Source organism: Solea senegalensis, linkage group LG13 (genome assembly GCF_019176455.1).
Source record: "Solea senegalensis isolate Sse05_10M linkage group LG13, IFAPA_SoseM_1, whole genome shotgun sequence".
NCBI classification, from domain to species: Eukaryota; Metazoa; Chordata; class Actinopteri; order Pleuronectiformes; family Soleidae; genus Solea; species Solea senegalensis.
Window position 1 is genome coordinate 18881349 of NC_058033.1, and position 17322 is coordinate 18898670.

Here is a 17322-nt window from a genome sequence, read left to right on the forward strand (position 1 = left end):
CAACAAACCCGGCAGGTGAGATCGTGAATGCACGTTGACGTGAGAGCCACAGAAATGACAGCACAGAAGAAGTGACGAAAAGTGAATTAAGGACTTATTTATTTGTATTTATTACTTTTTATTTCACATTATATTCCATTTTAGTTGAAGGTAAGTCAGTTTTATGTTGGTACTGTGCCTTTTTATTTAGTTATTTATGTATTTGTATTTGTCAGGAAATGTAACAGGCAGCGTTTTTGTTGTGACGGGACAAAAAAACATGAATACTTTTATTTAAAGTGTGGAGTCCATGTGCAGAATATAATCCTACTCACACACAGGTCCATGGATCTTGTTGTGCAGGTAAAACCTGATTTGTTGTCTTTTTCTGCAAAGTTTTAAAGCTGCCAGCAACACTTAACATTTCAGAGATTTTTCTGACATGAACTCATGTAATTACTGCTCAGTCTGAGTCGTGAGGATAATTCAAGCTGGTTTCCCTGTGAAACTTCACACCTGATTTAAGGCTGCAAACCTCACACTCTCACTGACTGTGTTTACATTGGGAACACTATTTCTCTGAATAAACAGTGATGAACAATAACCAGATTAAAACACATGGAGTTACCTGATCTTATGTCACGTTGTGTTGTCATAGGGCTGCAACGTTTATGTTCTCAATTAATCGAGAAATCGTTTGGTCCATAAAATGTCAGAAAATGTTCCCATTTAAGAAGCTGAGAAATCCAAAAGCGTGTTTTGATTCCAAAAACACAAACATTCAAATTGATTCATGGAGTATAAAATTAGTTTAGTAATCGATTAATAATCAATTCATTGGTTAATCGCCAATCCCAGCTGACATAGGGTGAAAGGCAGGGTACATATAGAGACAAATAATCATTTACTCTCACCTATGGGCACTTTTATAGCATTCAATTGACCTCTGCTGGACAAGACTTCAACAACTATTGGAGACAAAACTTTGAGTGTGTGACTTGAAGGCAGAATAACTTAAGATAATTACTATTAAAGTATTATTTATATTTTTTGTGTCTGTTTCAGTATGGCCGAGCCTGCTGAGCTGCTGATCATCAAGGACCAGTATAAGTTGGCGTTTGACTCCCTGAGTCGTGGGTTGAACGCTGAAGAGGGTGGGCAAACGGACAAAGCCCTGGAGTATTACCGGAAGGGCCGACAACACCTTTCCCAAGGTGTGGAAGTACCCACTGGGGGAGAGAGGCAGCAGGGACAGATATGGGACAAGGCCAGGCAGCTTCAGCTGCGAATGAGGGACACTCTGCGCACTGTCAACGCCCACCTCTCTGACCTCGCAACCTCTCAGCTGACAATAGGAGGCCAGAAGCGGCAACTGTTAAAGGATCTTCCTCCCACTTTTGATCCAGAGCTGGCACCCAACAGTCAGCCTCTCCCTGGCTCCCTCCACCCCACCATACCTCCTAAAACCCAGGACACAATCCTAACCCCTAAGAGAGCCCCACCTCCCAGGCCTCGGTCCCCTGCTGCTGCTGCGTACGGACTCACATCTCCTGCAGTGGCTCCAGCAGCCATGGCTAACTCAGGGGACCATCCTCCAGCATACACACCAAAGCCCACTAATGGGCACAGCTGCCTGGCTTATGGTCCTGATGGACTCTGGTCAGGAACTCGGACTGGGGCAGACGCCGGACGGAACGGGAGTGAGCTGCTTTTCATTCCCGCCGGGGTGCAGTTGTTTTTTGTGGCTCCAAATGGACAGGTCACAGCCCTGTCTAACCCGGGCTACCTTCGCATCATCGCATTTGACAGCGACAACAAGGAGTCAGCCGCCGCTGCAGGACAACCCTCAGCTTGTCTCCATGTAAGTAATACACTGTGTCATAATTCTACATATTTGTGTGCTGTGTCAGCAAAGCATTCTTGTTGGGTGGAGGCGTCCTGGAGGTGAGTAAGGCTCACTATACCCCTTTAGAAACCACGACAATGGAATTAGACCAGTTATGGAACTGACTATATGAGTCACTGTGTTGTCGTCACAAGGGAATTCTGTTTATAAATAATGGCGTTGTCATGGTTATTATCAACGTAGAGTTTGACAATCCTCGTACAGTATAGGAAAGCCGTTTAATGTCCTGTACTGATTTATTATCAGCTGGTTTAGGACATTAAAGTAAGCCAACTTTTCCTTTGCGATTCATCTGATGAATATTTTCTTTATTTATCAATTAGTTTGTGGTTAAAGAAACAACAACAACACACACAGGGAATGGTGAAAATATCTCTAACGTCACAATTTCCCAAATTCATCTCACCATCTCAAACAGGAAGATATTAAATTTATAGAAATACATCAAATCCTCACATTTGGATAATAGGGATCAGTGCATTTTATAAAAAATAACTGACCCCAGTGGCTTAAACATAGTTTGTGGTGGTTTGTTTTGTTTTGACCAGCAGTAATAATGTATTCTGGCACCTCTACAAAGAATGTCTGTCCCATGACTGTGCAGCCTGGTGGGCAGCTCTCTTGTTTTCTGGTCCTGCTTTTGTTTCCGAGCAAGACAATGGTTCTTTTAAGCGATGAGTCTGCACTTCTGTTGTGTTTTGTCGTCAGTGTCCTGCCTGAACCCTCACACACAGGGGTCATTATGTTTGGCGGCATACCGATAGCATCAAAGTCTGTACAGTATGGATTATTATCTGTGTGCATGATGGACATTACAGTAAGTCCTGATGTGGCAAATTCATGTGAACATTTGTAGGATGCTGTCTGTACCTGCTGGGAAACAATGTCCTAAAAACTGAATTAAGATCAGAAATCGTCCTTTCCAGTTCGTTACTTGTGTCTTTGTTTGTGGAGAGAAAGACTCAAAAGACTTTTCGGTCTGATTTCAAAAACCTGAGGTCCCTCGTCAAGAAATGAGGATGTTACGAAAACATAATTTGATTTATTCTCCCACAAAAAGCCTTTAATGCCACTATAAATCAACTCAAACTTGTAAATCACACATTATGTGCCATGCTTAATTGCCTTAATGCTTATCTCAATAGGAATAACTGACACTATGTTAATTGAAGAACACCTTGGATCAGTGACTGAGACCATTAACTCCTCAGGATGTTATTAATTGAGTGAGAATTAGGCTCATTTTTGGCTCACCTGATACTACTTTATCCCCATTTCCTGTGCTTCACTTTTCAAACTGGAAAACTATGGGATTGCATTTTCACATACATTCTTTGACTTGAACTGGTGATCGGTAAGAAGGAATACAACCGGTATTATAATGATGGATAACAACACCTTATTCCAATCTTGTTTTTCCGTGTTTTTTTTAGGTGTGTGACTGGCTTTACCCACTGACGGCAGACACTCCGGTGCTCTTGGCCAACTCTGGGATCTTCATGTTCACCGACCCCTTGGCAGTGACACCAGGATCCTATGTGGGCATTGTGTTGTCCTCTGACTTGCCCGCCGCCTGTCGAGAGTTGTTTCGGGACCTCCTGTCACAGCTGGCTGATCTCAGGATCCAGGTCTGTCTTTACTGACCTCACGTAAGGAGTGATGTGCATGCTGGCAGAGCAATGACTAGTTTCTGACTGATTGTTTGTGCCTTCGCTCTCTATTTTGACAAAACGTTTCCTTCCTGGTGCTGTTATTTTATGATGTTATCAGGAAGTTACAGAACACACCCCCTCTACACCTAAGCCGGAACAAAATAGTTTAGTTGTTGCAGGTGTAAATGTTACAGGAATGTACAGACACATGATCGGGGTGTGTGCTTATTTTTAAATGCCATATAAAAATGCTGTTTTTGTATTTGACACTTTTGTCTTGACAGAATCCTGAGGAGACGGGATCAGAGGTCATCAACCTGAGCACCAAAGTCCCCCTTGGTCCAGCTCTAGAGCCTGGACTGAAGGAAGCAACTGGGGAGAAGGAAAGACCACTGCTTCCTGGATGGAGTGAAAAGATGGCACAAAAAATCTTGTCAGGTGTGTCCAAAAAAAGAAACATTGGACAAGTTTGTTTATAGGCTGTATACACAGTTTTCCTCTTTCTACAAAATGACCACTAGAGGGCAGTGTTAACTGATGCAGCAGGATTCAGTTCTGCACAGAAAATGTTCCACCTCTTGATGTACAGCACATCTTACAACAATATCTGGCTGTTTTTAGGGGCTACGTGGTTGGGTGAAGGGTTACTGAAAGGAGCAGACGCCACGAGTCGGGCCATTCACAGAGGAGGAGGAAAGATTCGAGACAACTTAACACCTGAGGAGACTCCTTCAGAGGTCAGCCCCCACGTCACCAAAAGTCTGCTGGTGACTAAACAGGCCACCGGGGGTGTTCTGCGAGTCAGCCAGTTCTTAGGTAAGGAACTGAGACGTACAAGGACCCATTCCACACAAAATTCAAGATTCTTCACCTTGTGCATACCTGTGTGTATATTTACAGTGAATGGAGTGAGCACAGTGGCAGGACATGTGGCAGAAAAGGTGGCGCCGCATGTGAAGAAACATGGTGCCAAGCTCATCCCAGAATCTTTGAAGAAGCACAAAGAGGGTGAGCCGTCAAACTGGGAAGGAACCAAATATGTGGCAGCCAGCAGTGTACAAGGTGTGTACCTGGGAAACTGTATACGTGATGTTAAATGTTCATTTTCAAATGGGACACAAATCGAATCTACTTGATGGATGAAGATGGACAGCATTTAAAGACACGTTATCAATGTCTTTTCAAAGTATTGAACATTTTTTTCATTTACATCCAAACCAGGTTTCTCTACTGTCTGGACTAGTCTAGAGAACGGAGCAAAGCTTGTTGGCAAAAGTGTTAGAGCAGAGACTGTCACAAATGTGACGTACAAGTAAGTGCTGACATTTTTAACACATGAAATGCATTTTTATTGAGAAGAACTATTCCAGTCATTAATGCTTGGTTGATTTTATTTTGATTCTAAATCTGTGTGCTCACTTTCAGCAACAGAAAGTCTTGAAGTTGTTGACTCTGTTGTCTTTCTTCCCGGTGTGCTGGGGACCTGACCTGCTTTCAAACCCTGTTTCTTTTCAGATTTAGGGGCTTAGAGAGTCTGTTTAACATGCCCAGCAACAAATGACTGCACGGGGGAGCAAAGGCAAATACTTGTGAACTAACTTGTTCAATGCTTTCTTTTAACACTCAAGTCAGAAAATAACCCTAAATAAGACATCATCCAAATTACATGCAATAGCTAAAGCAGAAAGTGTACATGTCTGTATTTTGGGTTGTTTTTTGACAAGTTTAATTCTCTGGTGTGTGTGTTTCCTTGTTGACTGCAGTGTCGTGTTGTTTGGGTGGTGATGCCATCTGTAACCCTCTTTTCCCTGGTTTGTAACTAATAAAAATACAGCACACCCACAATACGATGTTTTTTTTTTTTTTTTAACTCTGGTGTACATACACAAATAATAAGCATTACCTACAAATGTATTTTCTCACACCAAGCCACCATTTCCTAATCCCACCATATTGTTCACGGTGAAGGTACGGTGACCCCACAGGCCAAGCCACAGACACGGCTCTCCAGTCAGTGATCAATGTTGGTGTGACTGCATACAATATTGACAATCTGGGCATCAAAGCGATGCTTAAGACGACAGGCAAACAGACGGCCAAGGCCATGTGCAAATCCCGTGAAGGACAGACAACGGCAACTGAGAGGAAGGAGGACCAGAAGAAAGGCGACGGAGAGATGAAAAAATAGATTCCCAGTTCCAACAAGGAAGAGTGTGTATACCTCAGTAGAGACAGTAGCATTTTATTTCATTAAATTTAATGTGGAATGAAAAACAAAAGGAAAACCACAAAATACAACAGTTAGTCACAATGAAAGTGTACATGTAAGTATTTTTTGTGAATGAAAAGACAAGGTTTTGTGTCAGGTAAATAAGACAAGATTATAATACTATCTACCTTTGACTTATATGTTTAAATCAATGACTAAATAAACATACAATTGTATTATATTGCTACATAAATAAGACGCACCTCTTTTGTGGCCTATAATAACCCACTGGTTTCAAGCCACTACCCAGAAGTAACAGAACATAATTATTTGTATTGGTGTTTACAGCATTGGAGTTTATATATCCTTTAATATGCATATAATAAAAGTATATATTTTTCAATACCTTTCATATTTTTTTTTTCCATTTGCTTCCTGTTTTATTTTGAAGTTGTTCCCTTGTGTGTACCTTATTTAGTTTTCCCTTCCTGTCCTGTCTTCCCTGTTGATTGCTTGCCCCGCCCTAATGTGTTCCACCTGTGTCTTGTGTTTGTCCCCCCCTGTCTCTGTGCTCCCCAGTGTCTTTGTTGGTTAACTTAGGGTTTTTTTGTTTTGTTTTTTATGTTTAATTCCACATGTTCATTCTTTTCTGTTCCTTGTTTTTTGTCTTCCCCGCACTCTGGACTTCATGAGTTCCTGGTCTGCTCCCCGTAGTTCTCCATGTTGTTTTCCTTCGGTTTGACTTTGACCCTTTGTTTAAGTTTAATTTATTAGACAACCGTTCTGTTAATTTGTTTCCCCCCACAAACTGCGTTCTGTGACCCACGGATTCTAAACAATGCCAAATTGGATTACTACCACGAGAGGTAACAGCACACACACACAACACAACAGTATATAAACGCGAATTTATTGACGGTCCCTTGATGGAAGTCGCGTGATCGAGTAGAGTCGAACCGAAACGTAATTTTGTTCTAATTTTTAAACTGAGCAGGAGATTTAACTCAACATTTGAACGTCCCGCAAAAAAATGCTCCGTCATTTCCGACGCAGACGGAAACACTCGTCTCCATGGAAACCCTCGAGGAGACACAGTAAACATGTCTTTAGTGTAATTAGAATCAGAAACATGAGTGGAGAAAGTGACTACAGCAAACATGACCTGACGCGTCTGCAGGCAGACCTTGAACAGGAGAGGGAAATGAGGTGAGTTTGTTCCAAAAATAACTAATTTATCCATCAAGAAGTAAAAACTTAACACCGTGTGGCTCTTGGTGATAGAGAGATGCTTGAAGATTCAGTGTCTGACCTGCGCAGCACCATGTGTGAACTGCAAGGAAGACTTCACAGTGTTGATGGAGAAGGTGAGTACATTGTTGTAGGACACGGTTATCTATAAAGCCTAATTTAATTTCATTAAATGTTGTCTTTTAATATGCTTACAACATGCAGTAAAATACCATTACCTTTTATTTGTCCACACTGGATTCATCTTACAAATGTTCTCAGCTTTTGTATATTTCTTTTGTTTATTTACCCAGGAAATGTCCTTTTTTGAGATTAATAATCTCCTTTCCGGAGATGTTCTGGCCAAAATGAGCAGCAGTTAATTTTGGATAATAAAATACAATCGCTTATAAGCATTAATACCATTTTAACATTAAGTTGTTAAAATATTAAGAGTAAAACAATGCTCCACAGCTAGATGTTACATATGCAACTAGTGACTAAAACTCACATTTTATTCTGAAACCAGACAAGGGGACCTCAAATGGACCTGTGGGTCATTCCAAGACAATGGACTGAATAGTATAGTCTTCTTCCCTGACTCCGTCCTTATGTCAGCACCTTGAATCAGTCAGCTGCTGGGAAGCTTTGTGTTTACCACTGACCACTTTTCTTTGTAATGTGTTGTGACTCCATCTGCTATGTTCCAGGTAATGAGTGGAAGACGAGGTATGAGACGCAGGTGGAGCTGAATGGACAGTTGGACAGACAGATCTCACTCATTCACGAGAGGCTGGAGGACATGCGAGGCAACCCCATGGGTGAGCTTTTATTGTGGTAAATACAGGATGTGGTGAATTTATTAGGTTTTACTGACGTGCATAAACTCTGAGTACAGTATGGTTTCCATTCTCTACACAAAGAGCTGCTTGGTCTCTTGAGTGAACCCATATATGCTTTTATTCACACGATTTCATTAATCCTCAATGTCACCATTTGAAACCTAAAGTATATGTTTGTTAGTTTCTTGCAGCATTTAGTTATTCACTTGATTTGTTTTTGTCTCTGGTTCCTTGTTGCTGTGTAACAGTTTTCTGCTACTTTTCAATGTCTGTTGGTTTTTGCCAGTAAGTCAAATTTGAAGACTGTCCTTTTGAACCGTCCTCCCTTTTATGGTTTTTAAATCTGACACAAGCTTCCTCAGGTCCTTTTAAATGCTTCACACCAGATTACGTCTGAGATCAGTCTTCATTTTCAGTAGTATTAATCAGCAAGTGGAAAAATACAGACTTATTCAAGCGAGGTGATTTGTGTTGCAGGCACACTTTGTTGCTCACATACTCTCTTTGTTTCTCACAGATCGATTGGCCTCAATCCGCTCCTTTGATGACATGCCAGTAGTGAGTGATCTGTCTTCATTTACTGATGTTTCTGTGTAAGGGGTGTTATTTCAAGTGCATATTCGAAAAAAGAAAAACTCATTACACAGAGCTGGGAGTGTGTGTATATGATTGAAACACATACAAACCAGCAGAGAGAGCCAGAGACACAGAGTGGGGGAGAGAAGTCAGCAGTAACACTCACAACACGTCCTCCAACTAATGCAAGGATGAATAAACACATCACAGCACCGTAATCACTGGATTACAATCCATTGGACAGTAATGCACAATAATTACAGTTTTAACACACACATGACTGCACACCACACCCTGAATGTTGACAAAACACAGTCCAAACATGTGTGTGCCTCTGTGCCTTAAGGCAGAACTAACAGATGCTCATTAGTGTGTCCATGAAGACTGAACTGAAGCTCTGTAGGCAGACTGAGTATGTGAGGAGAATATATATCACCATTAATTAATGCAATGTATTGTTTATTGAGACCATGTTGTTGAAGAACAATCATGCCATCTCTGATACTCTGTAATTGTTGAATACTTGTATGTTACGTTGTTAAATATCCTCTATTTTGTAGAAACAATGTCAGCATCATTTGCGTGACAATTACTTATGGGTAGCATCTTGCAAAATATGAATATGTAACTGTAGCCATCTACAAAGTACTTAATACAAATGAATAAACCTGAACTTGTATTGGCCCAATCTAATCTTGTACACATTGTGTTATGGTTTAATCCCAGCAGATGTAATGCCAATTTAGTGGAAATGTAGCTGGTTAATGGAAACACTTCCTTTTTCTTGCAGGAAATTCTGCGGCAGCGTGTGAAGCTCCTGAGTGAAGAGAAGTCTGACCTCCAGAGTCAGCTGATGGACTGTCTGCACAGAACTGAGCAGGAGGGAAAGGTTTCACTCTCTGATGTCCTTGTTGATTGAGCACGTTTAGAGATGTTGTGTTTGTGTACTAATGCGATTCACTGTGTCTGCTGGTCCAGTTTTTATTGTTTCTTTAGACGGGCAACTCTCAGGTGATGCATGTTTACAATAATTAGCGAAAGATTGGAAAATATGTGTTTATTCTTAATCTTGTGCTGCTTTGACTGGGCCAATATGATTTCCTTCTTTTGTTTATTGTTCTGCTCAACAACAAGAGAGATGTTCAATAAATGGAGGTTTAAGGGTAGCATGTGCCACCACTAAATCCGTGTGGTAATCTGCTCATTAACATTGCAGACTTCAGGAATACACAGAGCCAGCACTTTAGCCATGAGCAGGCAGATTACTGACAGCGTCTTTTGTTTCTCTCAAATGTCAGGCTTTTCACAAGACCAACGACGAGCGCCGAGCGTATCTTTCTGAAATTGCTAAGGTAGGCGTTCACGTTAATCAACCCTGGCACGTCAACTGTGTAGCTTTCAAACCAAATCTTGTTTTTTTTACTACGAATATTTTATGTGTGACACACTGAGAAACTGCTGCCAAGTTCTTCAAAAGGACAGTGTAGCATAGAGAGCACAGGCAGCTTTTTATTCACATCTAATTATGATTCTCATTCATCCTCTTGAAGTGCTGCTCTGTCGCATGATGTCACAGGTGAGTCCTTGTTAAATTAAAGTTAGTCAAGGACTTTTACACCATATACTGCATCAACACTGTTTCCTTTAGGACTAAGACAAAGGCTGCTGCAGGACAAACTGTTCTACATTTATCTATCAGCACTTTTAGAGATGCATTTGACAACATGTGACAAAAGCCCCACACATACAAAGTACATGATTGGTATTTTCAAACAGCTTGTGAACTTGCTGTGATAATGAATTATCCACTGCTCCTCCAGCTCTCCTCCACCATTGAAGGCCAAAGAAGACAGTACTCCACTCATCCACAGAAAGCAGCAGAGAGCAAACTGTGGAGCTCAGTGAGACACAGCAGGTACAGGTAAATGCACACAATATTCATGGCGTCACAAATATCAACAGAATATTATTGTGTTCTCTTTGGTAAGATTTGTTTTATGGTTTCCAGATTTCATTTCAAACATTTTATATGTATAACTTTACACTTGAATCCACCTATACAATATTATCACACTACGTAAATCAGGCACAAACTTGCATCACTTGATGAAACTGTTATTAAAACAGAATATTGACTTGCATCGTATTGTAGATCTTTAAAAGCGTCAGAATAAAGTAATGTAACCCGAGATGAACCAAAATCTAACAATCTAACAACTGTTGCTCAAGACACTGAAATGACTTTGTCGACCTCAAACTCAACTGCATCTACTTTGACGTATTACGATTTAATATTGTGGTAGAGTTTCTGTGGTAACTGTGTGTTTTTGGATTAGACTTCATTTTGCAGTTGGCAAAAAAAGTCATGCTGAAGAAATTTACTCCACATTCAATGTTTTATCTTTTGGCAAATAGAGGAAAGCAGACCAGCAGGAATGCAGAGGCTAATTTAAAAAAAGGAAACGAGAGAGCAGAAGATGGAGGAGGAGGAGGAGGAACAGCTGAGAGACGAGAAGAGGAGAAATCCCAAAGGGGGAGCAGGTTACCCACCCTAAAGCACTACCTGGAACACTAACACTAATTGCAGTAGAAAGTGTCCATATATGGTTAAATTTTCATTGTTATATTATTGTTTACTTACACGCCCACCACCTTCCTATGGCTTTGTTTGGCATTTTCTCAAAAGCCAATTGTGGAGAAACAATGCAGTTTTTGTATCTAGATTTCTCAACCCACGTGCAACAGTTCTGTGTCCTAATCCAGTGTTTATTTTACAGCTATACACTGAACTCACTGTGTAAATTGTCACATTTATGATGTGGCAGGAGCCTGTTGAGGCAGTTTTTTTTTTTTTTAACCAACCACCACCTCCAACTTTCATTACGTAAGAAACACCACGTCCATTACTTTGGTTGCACTTCGGTTACCCACCCACTGGCCTCCTTGATACTGTGGGTGTAAGAAATCTCTGTGAAGGAGTTGCGGAGGATGGGTTCACTTTCTGTCAGCTTCGTAATTCTTGAGTAGAAACAATAACTTGTAAAAAAGAGGACGTGGTTTTAAAGACAACCAGTTGGAAGTCATTATTCAGTTTCATGTCTTTTGCTTTAATTTAGCCTTAAATACTTGATTGTTTGCACCTGTGCTCTCCAAATCGTTATACTATATACAGTATAATCACCTTGTTACTTCACTCTTTCCTCGTTTGTCTCATCGTATACATAGCATCCCAATTATTTTTTTATTCCACTTTTTCCCAGTGTATGACCTAGTTTTTCTGTCCCCTAAATCTGCCTTTTTTTGGTCTGGTGATTCTATTCTGTTGCCTTTTTCTCTACTGATTTGGTCTACTGATCATTTTGCATATCCTCTGTCCTTCAATTCCCAAGAGTTCCTGAGACAAGACTGCCAGGATATAAAAAGATAACTCAAAATCAAGCCCCAAGCATCAACTCCTTTTACACTAACAGTGTATTTTTATTGGTACGTACATGCTATAAGGTATAGTTAAAGCTAAACTAAATAACTAAATGCCAATATATCACCTATTTAAAAGAGAGGTGTTTGCCGTCACTTTTTTTAGCATCTAAAATCATTTAAACTGCTCACCATCAGGTCCATTTTACCGTTTGTGGCGTTCTACTTGTATTTCTGTTCCTGCATGCTCGGCTGGGTTGGTGCACCGTCCTAAATGTGCTGCAGTGCCAGTTTGTTTCACTTACAAAAATGACTTAACTTTAATAAATAAAAATGGCCAGTCCACAGACTGAGCACATTTCCCTCACTGCGTGCTGCCCCCATGGTGCTGATAGGTGAAACATGGTAACAAATCACCATGTCAAAACACCATGAATCACAATATTACTGCCTGTCCAGGGTAATTTAGTTGGCTCTTCCCAAGCGTTTACTACAGGAAAAAATGCTAATTTGAGTCAGACTACGTGTGGTTTGAAAGCGATAATTGTAGCGCTTGGATTCTATGATTACAGAACGCATCTGTCAACAAACGGGAAGTTTTTCGATTTGCCACAGTATTAATCATCACATCGTGATTCCACTTGTGAGTAAACCCCAATTATGTTTATTATTAACCTCACAAAAGGGGCTTTTAGTTGGGATTTATTGTGTCACTAAAACGGAATCAAAAAGTGGAAGTTGTATTGCATTGAGAAAGATCTTGGAACAAAATACTCTATGATAAATAGCAGATTGTAAACCTGCCAATGTGCTCTATGTAGCTTAATTTGCAAACTAAATTAATTAGATATGAAATGAGATTAAGCCTAAATGCCGTAATCTATCTTTGAATAATATCACTTGATTTATTTCATGTATTTCATAGTCAGCTGCAATACTGTCACAGATGAAGCTGCAAATAAAACACCTAGATTTGGTATGTTTGTTTACTTTCCACAGAAATGCTACAGATTTGTGAATTAGCAAGGCCAAAATCCACCGTTGTTAAAATACATTGTTACTTTAAAGGACACTGGTAAACGTCAGCACTGACTTATTTTGGAAATTAGACCACTACCTCCCCCTTCCTGACTATGATGCCCTTGTCCTCTATCTTTCACCTAAAGACAGTCTCGGCTGTATGTGTCCTGTTTCCCCTCTTACTTAATTTACACAGGAACTCCTTGTCAGCCCTCAGGTTGTGATGTACAGTACATGGTTTAGGAACATACAATACACCGTTTCCCTGTGTGTTTCTGTGCGTCACTGTCGTACATTTTGATGCATGACAGAAGCAGATCTGCTTACAGAAACCATTTAAAAGATGCAATCACATACCCTGTTTGACCATAAAAATGTCAAATGTACTAATTCTAATACAAGCATTAAATGTCTCCAATGTAATGAAAGGGGGACTTTGGTCGAAACTGTGCTGTGTTCAACACCTAGAACATCTTCTACCTGCTAAAACCAACCAGACCTTATATACAGTGACGGGATATCATTGTAAGAGACTGCGGCTGTCACTATCACTGGCACAGATAAATGCTGCTGGGTAATGCAAGCTCTATGGGTCATGAGGGAGTGGTGATGAAGTGGAGTAGCGGGGTCTCTGGAGGCCGAGATGTAGGTCACGATCTTTATCTAGTACGTATCCTGCAATCGCATGTAAACAAACTTCAGATCTTACGTAAAAGCAAACTTGTTATGTTAATGAAACCGCAGCAGCATCCTTTCCTCTTCATGCAGCTCTGAGCTTCTTTATTGCCCTTTTATGTTCACATAGTGTTTAATAAATCAACATTTTCATTTCATAAAGATTTGCCATCCCTCCTGAAGGCAACCAAGTAACAAAATGAAACATGCATGACTACGAAGCTGCCTGTATCGATGGAATCATATAGGGTTATTTAGGTTTAAGCTGCCTTGATACTCCCAGTTCAATGTGTTGCATAAGATATCACGTGCAAATATTCTTGTGGGTTAATCATAATGCTGCTTTGTGCTGAGTCTCACAGTTTTAGTGTGAATGGCCCCATACACTAAACTAAATCTGGCTACAGCTTATATTTGATGTCTCAGGTATAACTTCCAATCATGGGGTTTTTTTTTCCCTGAAGATTGTCACTAAAATTGCTCAGTAAATGACAGAATTATTGTACATTAAAGTAGGCGACGCGTGTCTTCTGTGGGGGAGAAGTCCACCAAGCTTGGTTTTGCAACAAAATGAGGAGAGGGGGTGCTCGAAAGAAAATCACGACGGATGACGTGGAGGAGGAGGAGAGAGAGAGGAGGTGGGTGAGAAAAAAAAAGGAATGGGAGGGGAAGCAGCTGCTCCTCTGCTCCATTCCCAGTCCATCCAGACTCCAGCCTTCACGGCGCTTACGCACGCACATATAATAACAAACACACGCACACTGGTGCAGCTGGTGGTGGTGGTGTGAGACCACATCAGCCGGACAACAAAGGACAGGGACCGGGAGAGAGAGAGAGAGAAGTGGTGGTGGTGGTGGTGGGGGAGACACTGCAGGATCCAGAACAATCCACCAAACCAGTCAGTCACTGAACACTTTCTACGTCTCTGCGGGGAAATCCACCATCAGTCAAACTGGAGGTGACCGTCAGAGAAGCGTTAATCGCTCGTGTGGGTAAGTGTCCTCTTTTGTGAAGTTATTAATTATTCAATTTTTTTGTTGTCATCCTTTATCATATTTACTTTGAGCATGACAAAGTAAAACTGAAGTGTGATATTTTAATAATTCAAAATCAGTTTAGTATGAAGGCTGCAGTTTACTGGGCTGAGCACGGAGCTTCTGAATATTTATAAAGATGAGAATTAATAGGTTATTATCGACTCGTGACTGTGGCCCTGTCTCCCTCCTCTCTGTCCACCTGTGTCTCGGGACTTCGCTCCTCTGGCGCAGCCGGTGGGTCCTGCACGTCATGAAGCGCACTATCCACTCAGCTTAAGAGAACTTAATCTGTCATTAGGGAGTTATTTTCAGACGCCGACAGGCTTCACTCTGCGGTGCGGATTGTTCCTCCTCCTCGCGTTTCTTTTCTTTCCTTTTTATATATAGTTTTTGGTTACTTACTCTCCGCTGCTGGAAACTTTCACTCTGCTGTTTGTTTTGTTGTTTTTTTTTGTCTCGCAGACAGCACATCCGTACTTGCGAGCTTCGGCATCGACATGGAGATGGAGCATTTCGACGACCGCGACAAAGGTCAGAGGAACAGCCGCTCCGCCGCGAGGATGAACGGCGTGCCGAGTCCCACGCACAGCGCGCACTGCAGCCTGTATCGCACCCGGACCCTGAAGACCCTGACCGCGGAGAAGAGGGCCAAGAAGGTCCGCTTCTACCGCAACGGAGACCGGTACTTCAACGGGATTGTGTACGCCATCTCCACGGACAGGTTCCGGACCTTTGACGCACTGCTGGCGGATCTGACCCGCTCCCTGTCCGACAACGTTAACTTGCCCCAGGGCGTCCGCACCATCTACAGCCTGGACGGCTCCAAGAAGATCACCAGTGTGGACCAACTGGTAGAAGGTGAGTTAATAAGAAGTCTCTGAGGACCACATAGATATTGGGGTCATGGTTATATCTCACCTGGTGCATAAACATAACCAACACATACACTTCCTGTCTGTCTGTACATCTCCACCTTCTCACAGTGGTTCTCAAACAGGGGTCCGTGGGACCCTGATGGTCCGTTGCAAATGGGTCTAAGATAACATTTTGGATCCATTAGTGGCAGGAATGTGGTCCACTGCTGCTGTCAGTGTTGTTGTGCCTTCAGAGATGATCTTCTACATACCTTGGCTGTGGTTATTTATTTAACTGTTGCAACATATGGTCGCCTTTCCATGATTTGATGATGATCTGTTCTGGAAATTCTTCTCCAACTACTGGCATCAACAAGGTCTTGTTCTGCCAGCAGACACTAGATATTTTCTCTTTTAACCTAGAGATGGATGTGCATGAAAAGCCCAGCTGATCAGCAATTTCTGAAAGACTCAGACCAGCCCACAACCAAACTGTAATCACCTTTCTAACTCATTTTGATACTTGGGTGCCTTGCGATTGACCCATTCAATATTTGTAGCTACCAATTCAACTGGTGTACCTAATAAAGTGGCTGGTGAGAGGAACGTTTTGAGGGAAATACATATTGGGGGTCCCTGGATTTTGAAAAAAGTAGCTTGTACTATTGCCTAAAGAACAGTAGCCAGCCTTTGCTGCAATATCTATATTCCTTTACAATTCTGAATTTTCTTCAGTTTGCTGATTCATTTTCCTTTCCCCCGCCAGGTGACAGCTATGTATGCAGCTCCATCGAAGCGTTCAAAAAGTTGGATTATACAAAGAACGTGAACCCCAACTGGTCAGTTAACGTCAAGGCCTCGGCGGCATCCTCCCGCGGCCCCGCGTCCCTGAGCAGCGCTAAGCCTGGCTTTCCGGAGAGCCGCGAAAACAAGGAGTTCATACGTCCGAAGCTTGTGACGGTGGTGCGGAGCGGCGTGAAACCCCGCAAAGCCGTGAGGATCCTGCTGAACAAGAAGACGGCCCATTCCTACGAGCAAGTCCTCACCGACATCACCGACGCCATCAAGCTCGATTCTGGAGTGGTGAAGAAGATCTACACGCTGGAGGGCAAACTGGTGAGAAATCTTTGCACATGACATCAGATATGGCTTTAACTTGGTACAAGAAGGCTGAGGTTTAGGCCTAATCCTGACCACAAGCCTGACTTTTTCTACCACTGTCTTACACGTGGATTTGTATGCAATAGAAAGGTTTCATATCCAAGTGATTACAAGTATTCTTTTGTGAAGGTGGCAGTTTTTGCTCTGGTTTTGCAAGGGAAGGAGTAGAGATCAACAGGCTCATAGAAGGGTCTGAATAGATAAAAATTTAATGACCGCAGGCTCATTTTTCTTTTATGAACGGAGAACATATGTGTTCGAGTTGTGGAAGACAACATGCGACACAGAGAATTAAAAAGAGGCCCGGAGAAGGTGAATGTGAGACGAGTCTATGAATGGATTGCCTGGGTTCTTACCCACGCTGCAGCGATGTGCGCTTTGCCTCCGAACACAAAAATAAATCACAGTCTCGGCCCCCTTGATAGTCCACCCACCTTTTTATCTGGCTTCCTCTCTCAGCTGTGGAGGGAGATGGTATAAAAAGATCTACTATAAGACATTAAGTATTAAACATACACAGTAGCTTATGAGAATGAGCTTGTGCTATTACTGTATGTTTATCGAGGGGCACCTGAGGTCACTATTTATCCCACTTATAAAGATTAATCTTCATGTGTTTGTGCTGGCGTGTCGTGTCTGTCAGGAAGTCACTTGAGATTTCCTGACCTGACCTGACCTGACCCACCACCAGACCAATACAATCCCCCAGGATTGAGGTTTTTCTTTGAGAAAACCTCCTGTTGGGGATTAAACTCACATCTTTGCAC

The 17322-nt window shown here is 41.8% G+C and overlaps 3 protein-coding genes across 8 annotated transcripts in view; all 3 read left to right on the forward strand.

Annotated features, from left to right (window-relative positions):
- The first annotated feature begins 99 nt into the window (after positions 1 to 99).
- sparta (spartin a) lies at positions 100 to 6149 on the forward strand. Of its 2 annotated transcripts, none has more exons than XM_044042369.1 (8): positions 100 to 150; positions 1045 to 1840; positions 3319 to 3513; positions 3822 to 3975; positions 4159 to 4353; positions 4438 to 4599; positions 4759 to 4849; positions 5506 to 6149. In XM_044042369.1, exons 2-8 carry the CDS (start codon positions 1046 to 1048, stop codon positions 5723 to 5725), a joined length of 1812 nt encoding a protein of 603 aa, XP_043898304.1. In that variant the 5' UTR covers positions 100 to 150; position 1045; the 3' UTR covers positions 5726 to 6149. The 2 variants fall into 2 exon arrangements, with proteins under 2 accessions (XP_043898304.1, XP_043898305.1); XM_044042370.1 differs by lacking the exon at positions 5506 to 6149 and adding an exon at positions 5053 to 5382 and having other exon boundaries at positions 110 to 150.
- A 178-nt stretch (positions 6150 to 6327) lies between these two features.
- ccdc169 (coiled-coil domain containing 169) lies at positions 6328 to 12785 on the forward strand. Of its 4 annotated transcripts, XM_044041628.1 has the most exons (9): positions 6328 to 6612; positions 6800 to 6952; positions 7028 to 7110; positions 7684 to 7794; positions 8333 to 8373; positions 9182 to 9280; positions 9690 to 9743; positions 10212 to 10312; positions 10807 to 12785. In XM_044041628.1, exons 2-9 carry the CDS (start codon positions 6876 to 6878, stop codon positions 10964 to 10966), a joined length of 726 nt encoding a protein of 241 aa, XP_043897563.1. In that variant the 5' UTR covers positions 6328 to 6612; positions 6800 to 6875; the 3' UTR covers positions 10967 to 12785. The 4 variants fall into 4 exon arrangements, with proteins under 4 accessions (XP_043897563.1, XP_043897564.1, XP_043897562.1 ...); XM_044041629.1 differs by lacking the exons at positions 6328 to 6612; positions 10807 to 12785 and adding an exon at positions 9942 to 9967 and having other exon boundaries at positions 6739 to 6952; positions 10212 to 10277; XM_044041627.1 differs by lacking the exon at positions 6328 to 6612 and having other exon boundaries at positions 6740 to 6952; positions 10212 to 10306.
- Positions 12786 to 12857: 72 nt separating this feature from the next.
- dclk1a (doublecortin-like kinase 1a) overlaps positions 12858 to 17322 on the forward strand; it is a 45247-nt gene continuing 40782 nt past the window's right edge. Inside the window, exons 1-3 of one of the 2 annotated variants that reach the window (XM_044041622.1) lie at positions 12858 to 14495; positions 15003 to 15398; positions 16161 to 16510. In XM_044041622.1, coding sequence (XP_043897557.1) covers positions 15038 to 15398; positions 16161 to 16510 — 711 coding nt within the window. In that variant the 5' untranslated portion in view covers positions 12858 to 14495; positions 15003 to 15037. Of the gene's footprint in view, positions 14496 to 14845; positions 15399 to 16160; positions 16511 to 17322 lie in introns of those variants that run through there. The other variant, XM_044041623.1, reaches the window with a different exon arrangement.